This window comes from Lissotriton helveticus, chromosome 8 (assembly GCF_964261635.1).
Source record: "Lissotriton helveticus chromosome 8, aLisHel1.1, whole genome shotgun sequence".
NCBI lineage: Eukaryota > Metazoa > Chordata > Amphibia > Caudata > Salamandridae > Lissotriton > Lissotriton helveticus.
Window position 1 is genome coordinate 1,311,922,656 of NC_136069.1, and position 18,567 is coordinate 1,311,941,222.

The 18,567-nt window shown below is 44.9% G+C and overlaps 1 protein-coding gene across 1 annotated transcript in view; it reads left to right on the forward strand.

Moving 5' to 3' along the window:
• Positions 1-18,567, forward strand: part of USP9X (ubiquitin specific peptidase 9 X-linked) — a 1,542,050-nt gene that overhangs the window by 655,335 nt on the left and 868,148 nt on the right. Inside the window, exons 17-18 of the mRNA XM_078658291.1 lie at positions 265-360; positions 6,047-6,258. Of these exons, the coding sequence (XP_078514417.1) occupies positions 265-360; positions 6,047-6,258 (308 nt within the window). The remainder of the gene's footprint in view (positions 1-264; positions 361-6,046; positions 6,259-18,567) is intronic.

Consider the following 18,567-nt stretch of genomic DNA (forward strand, 5'->3'; position numbering starts at 1 on the left):
GAACCCATTTCCTCACAAAGGGGGAAGTCAAATATTTTTGATAACATATAGCAGTGTTTTACATATTAAAAAAGGGGAAATGCATGAGCAGAACTGGGTTTTATAGCGTGTTCTGTCCCTTTTTCATTGTTATTACATAGTGTGTGAATTAGACAAATGAGTGTTTACAGTTTTGATTTGGCAAAAAGATGATTGTTTCTATTTTGATATGTAAACTTAATTTGCAAATATTCCCACTCATTATTTTTTTTTAATGCGCTTTAGGTTGTAATTCAGGGAAGTGACGATATTGCCAGCAGAGCAATTGATCTTCTTAAAGAAATCTATACTAACCTTGGACCAAGATTACAAGGCAATCAGGTAAACATAAAAGTATATTTTAACAAATATTACCTGCAAATGTATTTACATCATTATTTTGGTATGTGTGTAACTTATGTGCTGGAATTTAGGAGGCAGAGCTGACCATGTCTGCAATATTAAAATGCTCTAAATAAAAAGTAATTATACACTCCTGAAATGTTGACATTGAATGAGTATACCATGGTTGCTGTGTGTCATAAGATGCTGCATGCACTGTCCCACTACTCTTATTTCTTACTGCACCCTCATGTAGTCATACAAGGTGGAGAGGGCAGACAGTCATCTATATGTTAGAAACCCTGTGAGTGGAAACCAGTTTGATGCCTTCAATTCAAATTCTATACTGGTTTTAACTAAAGCCTGTAGCTCCCTGCTCTCTTACTCCACCTGCTTTTCTGATGGATACTTCTAACCACAGTTACCTCACCTTGTTAAAATCCCCAGGTGCCAAACTGGACCTGGACGTTTTTCAAAGTATTGCTTCTGTGGGCCAGCTAGTGGAGTTGTTTTGCTCCGCGTCTGCATTGTTCCACCCTGAAAGTCACATCTGAGACGCATATAAGCACCACTCCTGTCTGCTGATTTTCCATTTTTCGCTCATTTGTATGCAGATATGGAGCTTTCTTCCAAACGTTTGCCTTGTCTTTGACAAACTTTTTGCTATAAAATTAAGTGGGATTCTTCCTCATGCAACCACTCTTGGCCAGAGAAGTTGCCGTCAAGGGGCCTCTCGGTCTCTTTCTCCTACATAGGAACCGATGCCCTAACTTAACACAATACACCCCAAATTCCCAGGTCTGTAGGCAACGACACAGCAGTTGGAGGCTTTTAAAGAAGCCATGTAGGACATATGTGGCACTCTTCAACCTCACTTGTGCGTGCCTTCAGGCTGCAGAGATCTGAGGGGACCTCCAGTCTGTTTACCGTCAGTGAATCTGTCCTTGACATAGTCTGTACCTCCTGACCCTGCTGTGGGATCTTCCCTGAGACTGCGGCCGACACCCATTCAAATTTTTATTTCTCTGCCAAAATCCTTGCCGGTTCCTGCCATGTCGACACCGCCCGGGATGTTGTCAACTCTGGATGAGGACGCAATTATTTTGGCCAACGCTGAATTGAATCCAACACTACCTCGACCAAAGTCTCGTTCCAAGCAACCCCAGAAACAACAGGTCCATCCTCATTCAGTCTCAGACGGAACGTTTCCACTACCTAGGAGCTGCCCACAGGCACTCCAAAGCCTAATTGTATCTGATTCTGGCAACATGGCCTGGACGATGGGAATATATATTACTAGGGTGATGCATCTCACTGTTCTGGTGGCGACAACCTTATTGATTACATAAGGCCACTAGTTTTGACACTTCCCCTGCCCCCCACCCACCAATCTCTATTTTTTGGACAGAAGAATCAGCATCGTTTGTTGTACTAATCAGGTGTGGAGCCACAATTTTAAACTTGCAGCAGCCATGTACTGAAGTCAAAACTAATGCCTTGAAAGGTTCTGCAGCCTTACTAGCTAAGACATAGTCACTTTTGGTTTTTAATGAAGACCTCACAAACATATTAATGGGTACTTGTGCCAAGCCTTGCTCTAGCCTACCACTTATATAGACAAGTGGACAGGCACTACAGGCCTACCAGAGGTGACCCTGCCTTCCTCACTCAAAACTGGCAATTGCTCAGGGTAGCACTCCAACCAATTGATTTTTGCTCACCATGCCACCTCAGTTTGTGACCCGCTATATGCAAATCAGTTTAGACCCTCTGTAGGAGAGTAGGGTCTGCTTCCTACGGTTACCCCCACTTATTGCTGTGATTCTCTGGTTTTTCGACTTTAGTGTGACTGCGGACCTGCTAATCAGGCCCACAGCCCAGCTGTTCACTCTCTAAATTGATACCATGTACTTTAGGTACATGGTACATACTTTAGGTACATATCAGATTGGTTACTGGGTCACCCTTGTGAGACCCTGTATATTGTACCATAGGTAACCAGGGCATAGGTGCACCCTAGGCCTACCAGGGGCTGCAGCATGTATTGTGCCACCCCTGGTTTGCCTTCTAAACTGATACCACAGGTCTGTTCACACAGGTGGTGTAATCACCCCTTAGTTAGATATAGTATACCTTATATCTATATATACATATAGACACAGATACAGCTATAAGTCACTCCTATGGCAGGCCTTGACAATCCTGGAGGCAGAGTGCTTGGTTTTATGTGAGAGGGTGCCCTAGCATGAGCTGAGCCCCTCTGCAGCTTCCTGAACCATCTCCTTATAGCTGTTCTATGATATAGCCATACCATATACTCTTAAGTGCATTGTAATCCTCGCGGTTAATGCTAACGTTTGTTTGGCTTTATCAAAAGATGTAGTGTAAGGTGTCAAACACTTTGGAATACTACCACCCCGCCAGTACTGGCGACGGGGGTAGCATTCCACCCTTCTAGATGGAGAAGACATGTAGTTACTGGTTTACCCGGTTAAAGTTAAACAGAGCCCCAGCTTCACAAGATGGATGCTGCTGCCACAGACACGAGTCTGCCCTCCTGCTGCTGGACGAAACTCCGGCAGGGGAGGCTTGGACAGTAGGTTTCCTGTCCAAGGAGGTGCTGGCACCTCCCCAGACAGGCTTTAGTGTATTGGGGCAGGGAGGGTTGAATGCAGTGAATGCTTTTCAGACACTGCCTGGGCACACTAGGTGCTCCATGCATTTCCCAGTTCAAACCAGTTTCTGGGGCACTCAGCCCCAGCTCTGGCGTGAAACTGGACAAAGGGGAAGGGGTGTAACCACCCCCACCCCAGGTCCACCCATAGGAGGGGCATTAGAGTTAGTCCAACCCCTAAACTTACTATAAGTATAGAACCCCAGTCCCAAGGACTTTAGATTACCCTGGACAAAACTCTGAAACATATATCCTGGACCTTCCACATTCCATTTCGACTGGAAGACGGAAGACATATCCCTTGGGGTCAAGGAGTGACCACCCTGTTCAAACAGGCACCAACAGCATATTTGCCAGTCTGCATTTTCGAGGCTCCCGAAGAATCTGCGACACAGGGCACGGACTTCCAGACATCTCTGACCCCGACCTTCTCTCACAGCAAAGCTGAGACCAGTGGCGGACACGAGAGACGTGGGACCGGAACTCCTGGACATCCTGCATTTTGCTACCTGCACCGACTACCCGAGGTATCCCAAAGTTGTGTATTAGGGTGCTTGAAGCCCCAGACCCGAGCACGCTTTTACTTAACTGTTTACAGCTTAGGTCCCAGGACTGAATCCAGGATCCAGTCCTGTGGTTAGAAAAGTAATCCTTAAAGTAATCAACTGCATTTATGTAGAAAAACTCATTGAACTCAGTGTTAAATTGTGTTTAGAATTGTGTTGCCTATTGCAACCACTGTAGCTATTGTACTTATAAAGTCTATTGCCTTTCTGCAAAGTAACTACCTAAAGTCACTCATATTGAGAAAAGTATATTTTGATACCTGTTGATTCTAAAATAAAACAACTATATCTTTTGATATAAAAACAATTGGCCTAGAGTTCAGTTCATGAGTGTGTGAAACCTTTTGCTGACTGAGTGGGTACAACAAATGCTTTACACTGTCCTCTGATACCACCTTACTTCTCGATCAAGCTACCACTTTAGAGAGTAAGGTCATATCTGACTTTAACCTCTGTTATACGTCTGGAGATTGGGGACTCTACACTCACTGTACCTTACTTGGGTCCAGTATATATAAAGCCACTTTATTACAGTGTACAATTTCTGTGAGAAAACTCCGACCTGCCCAGGAAAATCAGCTTTATTTTGCTTACATCCTTCTCTGAAAACACTGTTCGTTTATTTCAAGCATCAAGTGAATGTTGGAAGTCTATTCAAGCTTCTTCCCTAGATCGTGGATATGCTTTTTCTTTCATGCCAATCATGCATCTGGACAGCCAGCATTACTTGTATGTTGGAAAGGTCCTCTGCAGACTTTGATAGATTGCTCTGGTCTTGTGGTGTTTACTCCCATATGAAATGTAACTTGTCTTCTAACAGATGGCTACTAACATTTTAAATCTAGAAATGTGTTAAAAACTATTAGGATTTATTAAAACCGCATTGGTTAATAGAGGGATGTCGATTTGAGCAGGCATGCTTACTTGCATGCTTCTTGCTTCTCTGGAGATGTTCAGGCCAAGCGGGCCAATTTGCCTAGAGTTGGAAAGTGTTTTTTTGAGCAAAGTCATCAGTTTGATGGAAAAAGAAAAAAATAACTGCGTAACACTAGGTCAGTTGCACTTTTGTGTCTTCCTTGCTAATCTCTCAGCTTTAACCAAAACTATGACCTTGGGAGCTGGAGATCTCAATTGAAGGTATGCTGACAATAGGCTTATTGAAAAAAGGTGTCTCATTAGTCCTCAAAGACATTTCCCTAAGACTTTTTAGTGATGAGAGGTGAGTGTTGGGAAAGAGACCTAAACAGGTAGTAATGTGAAAACAATGTTTGACTCTTGTCAAGTATTTGAAGAGTCTGTTCTGGGTTGCTAGCTACTATAGCATTATCTGTTTAGGTTGAGGTAGTGCCCCCAGGAGTTTTAAGACACTATACATTAGGCAGAGAGTCTTTAATTTAGTCTGTTGTTCAACTGGGAGCCATGGAGAGTCTGTACCGGAAAGAGATGGTGTTTTTTAACTTGTTTGAGTTGATCGAAGTCTTAATGGAGAGGTCTCTGCGTTTAGCATTAGCCCCTGTGGAGATTAACCACTGTGAGAACAAATATCACCCGTTGATACTTGAGAATTGAGGTCAAGATGCCCTTGAGAATTTATACAAATTGAAGGCATTCTGTCTGTTTGCTGGTGTTTCAAGGGATAGATGTACACCAAGGGTGATTACAGATTATGTAGGGAGCGAGATGGGTTCTGTTGAAGGTGGGACATCTAAGTCAAATAGAGATCCTCCTAGATGCCTATTTGGTCGACGGTGGAACTGTACTTCTTGTTTTCATCCTGAATGTATTGGAATTCACATTTTTTCCCTGTAATGTCATTATTCAAGTCTGATTTTGATTACCTTTATTTGGGTGTCGAGATATACCTATGCACTTTTTGTAACTAATGGTACTCTATTCAAATTATCCTACTCTTAATTCCAGCTGGTCTGCCAAGTTAAGGTACCATCCTAATATTTGGTAGCTGTTCCATTAAGTAGCGAGGTGCCCAATGATACATAGTAAGTGGAAATGATAATGTGTGGCAAGGTCATGCATGTACACTCTACCTCAGTATAAGTACCTACCACTACTGCCATTTTGATCATGGTAATGAATGAACTGTGATTTGCATGAACCACATATTTTATTGCAGGAGCCATCAGCTTACTTTTTCTACCATGGTTATATTCTGTATATTAATATGTTGACCAATTGACTACCAGGTTTGAAATCTAATTTAACATTCTAAAGAAAATCTAGAAGGCTTTGGAGACTTGCTATCTTTTTATAGACTTTCTAACATAAGGTCTGACTCAAACAGAATGCACACTTGACAATTTGTCTATACTACTGATATAGTTTGTCAGCGTTGAAATATTGGCTGATACATTATGATGTGTTGTCCATACTTAAGGTTATAGTTTCTTATTAACTGCTGTTAACCTTTTCCCACCTTGCCTTGTCTTAGGTGGAAATTCATGAAGACTTCATTCAGTCATGCTTTGATCGTTTGAAAGCCTCCTATGATACTTTGTGTGTTTTGGATGGTGACAAAGACAGTATTAATTGTGCAAGACAGGAAGCCATAAGAATGGTTCGCGTGTTGACAGTTTTGCGGGAGTATATAACCGAATGTGACAGTGACTACCATGAAGAGCGAACAATTCTGCCAATGTCCAGGTTTGTGAAGAACCACTAATAACGTTAAAAACATTGATTGAAAAATTTGAATATTTTTTAATGGGAGAAATTCTACCTTTTTAAATGTTCATCATGTTGTACCTCAGTTTTGTCAATTTAATAACATTTGTTTTTTTTGCACAGTTTAAAACCAAGCAGGTTCATTTAGCTTTTCCTTAATGGGGTTCTGTTCATGCTTGAACCTTCTCTTCAGAACTTGTACTTTTGTGATGTTTATTGTTAAATATTTTATATTTAAAAAATAATGTATTTAAAAAACTGTGAAACAAAGATACACTTTGCTTGAAGAGTTTTGATGCTGAATCTCTAAAAAGAGACAACTGCTATGTATTTAAGCTTGTCCACTAAAAGCTTTTTGAAGGAACCTAGTTTTATTAGATTATAGTAAAATGGACCATAATGAAACAAAAGTTAACCGTCTGCTTGCATGTAGTGTTGAACTTTCTGCATTTCTGTTTTCTTAGAGTAAGGGTTTAAAATGTCATTTATTTTTTGGGGTAACTCAGGTGTAAAACTTGACCGTGTCTAGCTAATACTAGCCCATTTTGTAAGGTGTGTGCGAAGTTCACGCTTTGTGCTTTTGCATAAATACTCAAAATGTCTGACCAATGGTGTGAAATTGTGCATGACGAAAAATGCAAAACCAGCATTTGGTTCCAAAATTGGACATGAAAACTCATTTCATACTTTAAAGAAATCCTTAAAAAAAAAATCACCCAGGGATCCGAAATGGAAGCTTAGCCGACGATTTATCATGCTGGTACTAACAGTAGCAAAAAGACACCGTGATTTACTGGATGAGTAGCAAAGCTCCCACTAGGGAGAAGTGGGAGGGAGATTTGAGGGAGTGAATAACTGCAGAGATGGAACATATGAGAAGAACGAGGAAAGATGACAAATTACTGGCTATGCTGGATCCGGGATTGAGTTTACAAAACAAGTCAGGGGGATGGGTAGATCAAGGAAACAGGTGGGCCAAGGGCATGGTTTGATCTTACTGTACCCTGTTCTGGTGTTACTGGGGTGTTTTAATTATTTTCTCTTTGGTACAATATTTAATGTAATAGAACTGTATGTGGACTGTGGTTTTATTGATATGGAAGCTGGTTGGGGTGAGTGGGATGGGGCATTGAGTGTTATTATTGTTGCAATGGTTTAACAATGGCTATCTGAGATGACTGCTACTATAATATCTTAACAGATGTATCCTAAATGTGAATTCTGTTCTTGAACAAAATTCTAATAAAGATATATCCAAAAGTGCCGCAAACAGCAGTTGGTTGGATTCATGTAATTCATGTTCCACTTCGCTATAGCTAAATTCTTGCCACAGATGATGCATTAATTATTCTATGTGCCATAATAGCATACTTTCTGAAATTTTGTGTACTAAGAGGAACACAAAATTACACAAGTGTTTGTCTTTGTATCAGAAATTTCAGCCAATCCTAATTTATTTTCAAGTTTACTAGTCCGTCAATCTGTACAAGAACATAAAATTCCTATTTGCTGGGCTCCTTGCAAAGATACTAGGATGATAACAAATGGTAAAATGTGCACCCCCCCCCCGATCCATTTAAAACATTAACATCAAGCAAGTCATTCCTCTTTTTCTTCCTCAAATTACAAACAAAACAAAGGAAGCTGAAAAAGACAATAAGTGTTGTGTGCTACGTGCAAAATGAGAAAGGTCCAACTTCTTAGTTTATATGTAAAACTGGTTAACATGGATCCCTTGATTAATTCTCTCTGAAGTACGCTTGTGGTACAGTTTGTTGTGTTTCCAGGTGTGTCTATGTATGAGGTATATCAAATAAAGCTGTTTACAGTTTGCCATTTAGTTCCAGCTCCCAGCTGACCTCACCCACCACTCAACCCTCACTTAATTCAAGGTCCCACTTTTGAACTTTACATTAAAACATCTGTTGCTTCCGATTGCCTGACAATTTGAGAGCCTTTTTAGTGATAGTTACTATTGCATATTATTTGCAACGCCAGACCGTGCATCTGCTTGCTAGTCATGAACTACCTGCATTAAGTTGCAATCAGCATTATCGATCAAGGTGTCATGGAGTTAAGTGGCACCTCCATAGTGAATTCTACCTGGATTGCATACTGTATTTGTACCTTGCCTTTGAAGTACGTCCTTCTACTCCATCTTCTACCCTAACCGTTTCAGATTCCTGTCCTTCAATCGTGGGGGGCATGGATGATTTCCTACACCTGGAAATGTGTTTATTTGGCGAATTATAGCACCTGGTATCTTTAAATTCACATTCTGCCTTAGTTGCCTTGGGTTACGGCTTTTCTCCATGTAAAAGGTTCTGGGGAAGTGGTTATATAAACTAGTCCCTCCAGTCAGTTTTTTAATGATGCCTTGACAGCCTTAAATTAGTTTTCTAGTTTGACATGACCATATCACATGGAAGAAGGATGCAATCTTCTGTGTACATTTATGGCAGGTATTGCGTATATTGGGGTGATATAGTGCAGTAGCGATTATGTAGGTCTCATGTAGAAATCTAAACTTTATTTAAAATCTTGCATTTATAGATGCTTTTTTTGGGAATCCCTGAATACTGTCCCACACATCCTCTTTGAACGTTCTGTTCAAGTGTTTAGCATCTGAGTTTTGGCGATCTTCATTCACTGCAACCCTGGATTATGGCTACATACGCTTGGGTCATTGATTTCCATCCTGTGCCCAATGTAATATACATAGCAACTTATCTACTGGGCTCATAAGATTAGTTTTCCCTTTCTGTTATATGGCATGGATAAGTCTGTAATTGTCCTGCCATCAACCCTTTCACCACTAAAGTCTTCAGATGATGTCAGTTTCCTGGCTTACAGAGTTCGGAGAGTCCCACCTCAAACTATATGTTCACCCTACCTGCATTAACCCATCTACATTCTCAAATGGGAGTTCAGGGGTTCAGTTTTGTTCTAGTATATGTGGCCCTGCAGCCCAAATTGCAGGATTTACCAGTATGGAGAGTTTCATCCAGATGGAGGTTTCCCACCACAGCCCCATAGCAAATGGAATTGTTGCTAGTGTTCGTGTTTCCCCTCATTAGTACCAGTTTCACACTTAACTGCAGCACTCGGCTACTGAAAGGTGATAGTTAACCTTAGCATAGGAACTGCTTTTGCATTGCCCATTCTACAGCCGGCGGTGGATTATGTGGCTTGTACGGTTACGCTTTAATTATGTGGAAATGCTACAGAGGCAGAATTGCATAATTCCAGTGGTTCTGATTAAAATCCTGTTAACAGTTCTTAATGTTGTACTGTTTGTTTTTACATTGAAGCATAATGGCCTCATCTGAAAGAGACACGTTAGTGATAGATTCCTTACCTTAGATTATCCCCAGGCGTCAGACTGGATCCGAATTTTTTTTTTTTACGTAGCATTACCCTTGCGTGTCGTCTGCGGCTCCGCGTCCGTCGTCGGCATCGTGGGCGCCGTGATGACGTCGTCTGAGTACTTAGACGCTGCCTCCGCGTGCTGTTGTCAGTTCTTCTTTTTTCCGCGCCAGCAGCGCAGATCCGGAAAAAGTGGTACCTTAGTCTTTTTTGACTAAACTTTTTTGATCTCTTTTGATCATTCTTTTCGAGTCTTCGACTCCGAAACGGTGCCGGTAGGGATGCCAGGTTTTAAGCCCTGTGAGGATTGCGACCGACTGATGTTGGTCACTGACACTCACCGTCGGTGTCTCCACAGTCTCGGCGTCGACCACGACAACAAGACCTGTTCCGACTGCCGAGCCCTGACTTCGAAAGCTAGGCGGGAGCGGTCCCGCAAGCGACTCGAACTCCGGCAGTCGGCCCCACGCCGAGAGAGGTCCCGGTCCGGACGGAGGTCGAGGGACCGGTCGCGGGAACGGAGCCATCATAGCTCCGGGAGTCGCCCTCCCCTTCAAGGCGACTACTCCAGCCATGCCACCGCAGACCCACCGTGTATCGGGGGATCATTTGCGACTTCTGCAGGAGGAAGTAAATGATCCCCAAGGATGGCCAAGGGGGCCATCGAGCGCGTTCCTGGGTCAGAAGTAGGATGTGGTTGCTACTCCCACTACTTTCTGGTACCCAAGAAGGGCAAAGGGGGCCTACGCCCTATCTTGGACTTAAGGAACGTCAACGGCTTCCTCTGGAAGGAGAAGTTCAAAATGCTGACTCTGGCTCAGGTCTTAGCTGCCCTGGACCCAGGAGACTGGATGGTAGCGTTGGACTTGCAGGACGCTTATTTCCACATCCCCGTCCTGCCGGCCCACCGGCGCTACCTGCGGTTCACGGTTGGCCACGAGCACTTTCAGTATACCGTGCTCCCCTTCGGCCTTACCAGCGCCCCGCGGGTGTTCACAAAGGTGATGGCGGTGGTCGCAGCTCATCTGCACAGGTTAGGGGTTTGTCTTCCCCTACCTCGACGACAGTCGTCAGCCACCTCCAGACAACGGCAGACCTCCTGCACCAGCTGGGGTTCTCCCTCAATGTGCCGAAGTCACACCTGTGCCCCTCTCAGAAGCTAGTCTTCATCGGAGCGGTTCTGGACTCGGCGCAGTTTCGGGTTTATCCTCCCGAACAGCGGGTCCGGGATATTCAGGCTCTGATTCCACTCTTTCGGCCTTTATCCCGGGTCTCGGTCAGGTTGACGCTGCAGCTTCTGGGGCTGATGGCCTCCTGCATCCTACTGGTGCATCACGCCAGGTGGCGGATGCGGGCTCTGCAGTGGGACCTGAAGTTTCAGTGGGCCCAGCATCAGGGCAACCTGTCCGACCACGTCCTGATCTCGGAGGGCACTGCGAGACTGCTGCAGTGGTGGCTCACGGACCGCGATTGGGATCAGCGGCCGATCCCTCTCCCTTCCTCAACCGGAGCACGTGGTTGTGACGGACGCGTCCCTCCAGGGCTGGGGAGGCCACATGGGAGAGGCGGAGATCAGAGGCCTCTGGTCTCTGGCGGAAGCCCGGCTCCACATCAACCTTTTGGAATTGCGGGCGATTCGTCTAGCACTGAAAGCATTCCTCCCCTCTGTCCGGGGGAGTGTAGTGCAGGTGTTCACGGACAACACCACCGCCATGTGGTACTGCAACAAACAGGGCGGGGTGGGGTCGTGGACCCTATGCCAGGAGGCTCTGCGCCTCTGGCAGTGGCTGGAACGCCGGGGCGTGACCCTGGTGGCTCAACACCTGGCAGGTTCGCTGAACACCAGGGCGGACGAGCTCAGCCGTCGGTGCATGATAGATCACGAATGGCGTCTGAACTCGGACATGGCTCACGGCCTCTTTCAGTAGTGGGGAGAGCCTTGGTTAGATCTATTCGCCACCGAAGAGAACGCGCAATGTCATCTGTTCTGCGCGTTGGAATTTCCAAGGCGGCACTCCCTCGGAGACGCTTTTCGTCGCGAGTGGAGTTGCGGTCTGTTGTACGCCTTTCCGCCTATACCACTTCTGCCCAGAGTGCTGAAGAAGATCAAGCGCGACCGGGCCCAAGTCATCCTTGTGGCTTCGGACTGGGCACGAAGGTACTGGTATCCAGAGCTACTCAGTATGTCAGTCGATCCCCCGATTCGTCTGCCTCTTCGGGAGGACCTTCTGTCGCAGCAGCAGGGGACGGACCTCCACCCGAACCTGTCCAGTCTCCACCTCCATGCTTGGAGATTGAGCGGCGACAGTTGAGGCCATTTGACTTGCCTCCTGAAGTCTGTAATGTCATTCTGGCAGCCAGGCGTTCCTCCACAAAGTCGGTATACGCCTGCAGGTGGAGCAGATTTGTGGCATGGTGCACAGCAAAGGCTGTGGATCCTCTTGCTGCCCCTCTCTCTGAGGTTCTGCTCTTGCCCAGCAGGGCTCTGCTCTGGGCACTATCAAGGGCTGCCTTTCTGCCCTTTCAGCCTTTCTAAGGCTGCCTGATCAACCTTCTTTGTTCAAGTCCCCTATTGTAAATCGCTTTCTGAAGGGCATCACACACACGTTTCCTCCTGTTCAGTTTGTGATGCCTCAGTGGGACTTGAACCTTGTTCTTACATTTCTGATGTGCGCTCCCTTTGAGCCACTTCACAGCTGTCCTCTCCGCCTTCTTACTTTGAAGACTGCTTTCCTGGTTGCCATCACCTCTGCCAGGAGAGTGAGTGAGCTCCAGGCCCTTTCTTGTACTCCTCCTTTCCTTTCTGTCCATCCGGACAAGGTTGTGTTGCGCACTAAGCCATCTTTCCTGCCCAAGGTTGTCACGGCCTTCCACATCGGGCAGTCTATCACCTTGCCCACCTTCTTTCCGCCACCGCATTCCTCTAAAGAGGAAGAGCGGCTCCACCGTCTGGACCCAAAACGTGCGCTTTCATTCTACTTGGATCGCACACGCCATTTCCGGGTGGATGACCAACTCTTTGTTGGTTAGGTGGGCGCTAAGAAGGGGAAAGCGGTGCACAAGAGGACCATCTCTCGATGGATCATCTTGTGTATCCAGGCATGTTATTCCTTGGCTAAAAAGGAGCCCCCTGTTGAATTGCGGGCTCATTCCACCCGAGCCACGGCAACTACAACTGCCCTGGGCCGGGGTGTGCCCTTGCAGGACATTTGCCAGGCGGCTACGAGGGCCTCGCTGCACACGTTTGCAAGACACTACTGCCTGGACAGTCAAGTCCGGAGGGATGGCTTCTTTGGCCGTTCCGTCCTCCAGGACTTTCTGGTGTGATTATTGGTTCGCAGACCCACCACCGTGGTTGGTATTGCTGGGGTATCTATTCTAAGGTAAGGAATCTATCACTAACGTGTCTCTTTCAGATGCACAAGTTACTACTTGTGTAACGATATATCTGTAAGAGACATTAGTTAGTGATAGATTCCTTACCGACCCACCCATCCTCCCCGTTCTGCGAATGGATATCTAGGGTTAAGGTCATCCCCTTTCAGGGCCCTAGTTTCAATGGCACCAGTGTTGGTTTTTAACATGGCTCAGTGCTTCTGGCGCGGAAAAGCTGTGTCTAAGAACTGACGTCAGCACGCGGAGGCGGCGTCTAAGTACTCCGACGACGTCATCACGGCGCCCACGACGCCGACTACGGACGCGGAGCCGCAGACAACGCCTACCGACGCGCAAGGGTACTGCTACACACAAAAAAAAAAATCCGGATCCAGTCTGACGCCTGGGGATATTCTAAGGTAAGGAATCTATTACTAACTAATGTCTCTTACAGATATATCGTTACACAAGTAGTAACTTGTGCTTTACTGTTTACTAATTAAATTATGTATATCTGCCTTTTAATTTTCCTCGTGCCTCTTGCTCATCTTTCTCTCAATCTCCCATTGCTTTCTTTTGTGTCTTCCCCTCATCTCTTGTTCTGTTTCTCCTGCTTATTCACACTTATTCTTTTCCTCTTTCTCCAGTTCATTACTGTCTTTCCACTTCTCTTCTCAAATACTATCTTCTCTCTCTCTCTCTCTCTTCTTGCTCCTTTGTTACGTAGTCCGCCATGCAGGCAGTTGTATTTGTCTTCCTTTCTACATGTTTCGCATTGCATTGTTGCCAGAGCTGTCTGTACAGAGTTGTTAATGATCAAACACATTGTGACAGTTTGTAGTTCTTTAATGATTTTACTGCTGATAACCACTATACTTCCTTTCATGGCAGCACAGTGATTTCTTCCAGTGGTAAGCTGGTCTTATGGTCACAGTTGTGATTTAAGATAATGAGCTTTACAAATGATTTTTCTAAATTAATGAAAGTATTTTCCACTATATTTTCAATTTCCACTTGCTCAACTAGAAAGGGAGAGGTTTTATGTTCAAACTAGGCCATTCCTGGCAAATATTGACCTGCTTGCCATCAACCTGTTTGCATTGACTTGTGTCAGAGAGACAGATGATAGCACTAGCTGCCAAGGCCTGGCGGGACCACTGCACCACAATTCTTTGACTATCACTCTATGGACCAGAGAAGGGGAATGACACCCAGTTGATTATCTCCATTTTATCGGAGTTAGGTTTTGGTGAATTAAGACAGCAAGCAATTGACTGTAGCTGATATGTATGCCTGAAAGACAGGACTTGGGCAACAGAAGCTTTTCCATTGAGTGTCAACAGCTTGTGAAAACAAGAAGCCACATAAGTGAATGAGGGGAGCCAGTGGTGCAAATTGGTTGTTGATGCATGGGATTAAGGGGTGATCGCTATGAGACCGAAGATTGAAGAGTGCTGAGGGTGGTTTGAAAAATTAAAAAAAACTATGCAAATGCCCTCTTCATGGAATTGGCCTAACATGATGGAAGACTGTATTGAAGCCTACAGAGAGTTCCAAAACAAAAACGGAAAGCAGCTACACCCTCCCCTATCCAGGACTAGCCATAAATCGGGTAGTGGGATATGCTGGTCTAAAACCGTCTAGTGAAGATTATTAAATGTGCCTTTTTTTGAAGGAGGGAGAGCTGGACATTGATCACACCTTTCAGATGTGTATTTGGAAAAACAAGACAAGATATAGGGTGATAATCTGATACAACCCAGGAGTCAGCTGTAGCTTTATTTAGTAGCACAACAACAACAAGCTTCCAATTGCTGGCACCTGTGGCAAATGTAATTGATGAATTGCTGAAGGTGGGAAGCGATGGTAAAGTTACTTTCTTTAGAACTTCCATACAAATGTATTTAAGGGGAGCTCTGTTTTACCTTTAAGCCTGGCACACACAGTGGATACAGATAGCAAAGACAAAAAAATTAGAGCATAAACATTGATATATTTCAACCCAAATGTGCGATTCCACAATGTTTCCAGAACAAATTAAGAACCATGTAGAATACTTTTTAACTTCTGATAAAATAAACATGAGTCTTTATCTCGAAAAAGACACCCTCTGAAATCAAGAAAGTCATAAAAAATTGCCTGGAGCTATGTATCTTTCCAAACTAGTTTTATTTAAACCTTTTACAAATTAAAGTAGCACATCAAATTGTCAGCATGGGACAAGAGTCCAGTATACCCGAAAGTGCAGAGCACCTTTGTGAGGAACACTGACAAGGAGCCATAAATACAGGCTTTGCTAATTTATATATATTTGCCAAATATCTTTTAATGGAAATAGGACAATGTTAATTGCATTTTCAATTTTGTTATGCCCACGACCCTGTTGATAGGCAGGTTTTGGTTTTCACTCCATTTCTCTTCCTGCAGGCCCTTGTAATAGATTAAGACTTGATGTTGAATATAAGCATAAAGTACTCAGTGTTGACATTTAAAGATGATCTTTAGGCTTTGCTGATGCCCTAGACATTAAGAGGACCCTGAACATAGATGATTGTCCTTGACAGTGAGCTCTGAAGTGAAAAAGTTCTCCATATTAACGGATGATTCCCCATCGCGAATACCCACACTGACGCACCCAGCTTTCCCCACTCAGTACACCACCCCCAAAAGCCTAGTGGTGCAGGCCTCAGCTGCCAGAGTAACCTCTACCACTTCACCAAACTGGGAATCCAAGAGGCCGGACACTTTTAGTTAAGTGACTTTTCTCTTCTACCGGCGTAGCATTGCTGTCGGTGAACACCGCATGCCTCCTGGTCTCGTATTCTCACACCTTGTGGAATTTGGTTGTGCAGTTACTCAGTTGACCCCGGAGGAGGCCAGGGCCAAACTGAACCAGGCCATAATTGGTGGCCAGGATGAAACAAAGTTCACCATTAGTTGTGACTTGGACACCACAGACTCACTAGGCAGGATGTCCACAGTAGGCTGCTTCCACTGTGACGCTCTGTGGCTACGCTTGGTTGATATCAGTGGGCTTTTCAGGGGACATCTGTTCGGTGACAAAGCCAAATCAGCGCTTGAGCTCTTCAAGGAGACCAAAAAATAGTATCTGACAAGCAGATTGTTTAATGGGGTTTATTCACAGTTGTTTCCGGAAACCCCTCCACCCTTCCTACCATCCTCATATCTGTTGACAGAGCATCACTCAGCCATGCTATGTCAGGAGGTGCATGCTCATTTGGCCAAAGGAACCATTCAGAGGTTGTGTCATCGGAAAAAGTTGTGGTTGCTATTCTTGCTATTTTCTGGTGCCGAAAAAAAGATGTCCTCCGTCCTATCCTAGATCTTCGCCCTCTCAATGTCTTTCTGTGAAAGAGGAAATTCAAAATGCTCACCCTGGCCCAAGTTTTATCTTCCTTGGATCCCAGAGACTGGATGGTAGTGTTAAATCTACGGGATATGTATTTCCCCTTCCCCACATTTGCAGACCCTCAGGCGTTACATGCTGTTCAGGGTGGGACACAAGCTTTTTGTGGTGCTCCTCTTTGGCCTTACCAGTTCCCCTCCGCTGTTCACAAAAGTGATTCCAGAAGTAACCTCACATCTTCGGACTTGTTGCTGAAGGCGGGCTTGCCACAGGCAGTCGTCACCTACCTCCAGATTACAGCGAACCTCCGGCCTTCACACCTAACTCCTTCTCAGATGATCACTATAATCTGAGCCATTCTTGACACTGTGCAGTTCCGCGCCTCTACCGATCCTGATATTTCTACCTCTGTCTTGGAATTCAATGAAATGGACTCTGAGGCTGCTGGCTCTGATGGCCTCCTGCATCCTGCTGGTGGAGCATGCCAGATGGCCTATGCGGGCTCTGCAGTGGGATCTGAAGTCCCAGAGGTCACAGCATTAGGGAAATCTCTCCAATCTGGTCCCGGGTTTTGGGGAAGACTGCAAAAGATCTGCAGTGGTGATTGATGAACCGCTGTTGGGTCAGCTGCAGACCCCTCTACCTTCCCCAGCAAGAACTCATAATAGTGACCAATGCATAATTTCTGGAATGTCGCAGCTACCTGGCGGAGGTGGAGATCAAGGGACTCTTGTATCTGGTGGAGACATGGCTTCACATCAACCTTCTGGAGATGAGAGCTATCTGCTTGATGCTGAGAGCCTTCCATCAATCATGGGAAGGATGGCACAGGTGTTCACAAACAACACCAGTCCATCCTGGTGTCTCCAGACTAGGCACAGAAGGTGTGGTATCCAGAACTACTGGGATGACCAGGCCTGGGCATGATCAGGCTGCCCCCCTTTGTGGGGAATCTGCTGTCGCAGCCTCAGGGCAGCGTCTTACACCCAACCCTGCACTCTCTCCACCTTCATGCTTGGGTATTGAGCGGCGACAGCTACTGGTCTTTAATCTCTAAAATGGGCAGTGTTATTCTGGCAGCCAGGTGTCTCTCAATAAAGGACTATATGCCTGCTGTTAGGACAAATGTGTGGCTTGGTACTGCTCACAACAGATTGACCCACTCTCTGCCACCCTGTCAGATGTTATGTTGTTTGTATTGTCTTTAGCTTGAAAGAGTCTTTCCCTGGGCACTGTTAAAGGTTATCTTCTGCCATTTCAGTGTTTTTTGTGGTTGCCGGATCAGTCCTCTCTGTGAGTCAACCTTTGTGACACATTTTCTTATCGACATACAGCATCAGTTCCCACCTACCCCTTTTGATAAGCTTTTGAGGGACCTTATTTGCTCTTATTATTTCACTTGTTCCTCCTTTGAACGCATACACTGCTGCCATTGAGGCTTTTGACACTTAAAACACACTTCTTGGTGGCCATTCAGTAGCATTCTCAACTGAAGTCATCATCCACTGCCGCTCCTCTGGCAACTTTTCCAACCACCTCAGAGGGCTGTTGCATCAAACTTGCCCTCAAGAAAGAAGACCATGATCTTTCAGACCCTTCCAGTGGCACACTTTCGAGAGAGATTACACTCTGGGAGGACGGTTCGGCAGTTTCGCCGGACTACATTGATCCAATGCTCTCTCCTTAAAGTTTCTACGCATGGTCCTTTCATCTTGGAAGACACTGGAGTATGTCTCTTTTTTCGTTTGCAGCGAGGTTATACAGATATAAATGCTCAAGTTCCACAGGACGAACAACATGGCTTTTGGATTTTCTCGCTACATTTCAATTAGATTGGCCCATGAGGAAGGGACTGAGACTTCCCGAAATGCATCGGGCATTTACTTGAATGTTACATGAGAGTTAATCATGAGCTACTAAGCTACCAGTTGAATTGTTAACAAACACAGAATGGCAATGTATTGCATTTTTGTATTTAATTTGTTTGTTTAAGGTTATGACAATTATAATGTTATGACTGCATGTATAATATTCATTAACAAATGATAACAAAGATTGACTATTCTGAATAAAATGAGTCATTGTGGTTTAAAGTAAGTAGTTTGGTCCAAACTCAGTGAACAGTGCACTCAGGTTATCATACTTGTAATAGCATCTTCTTTACTCAACACTTGGTTTGA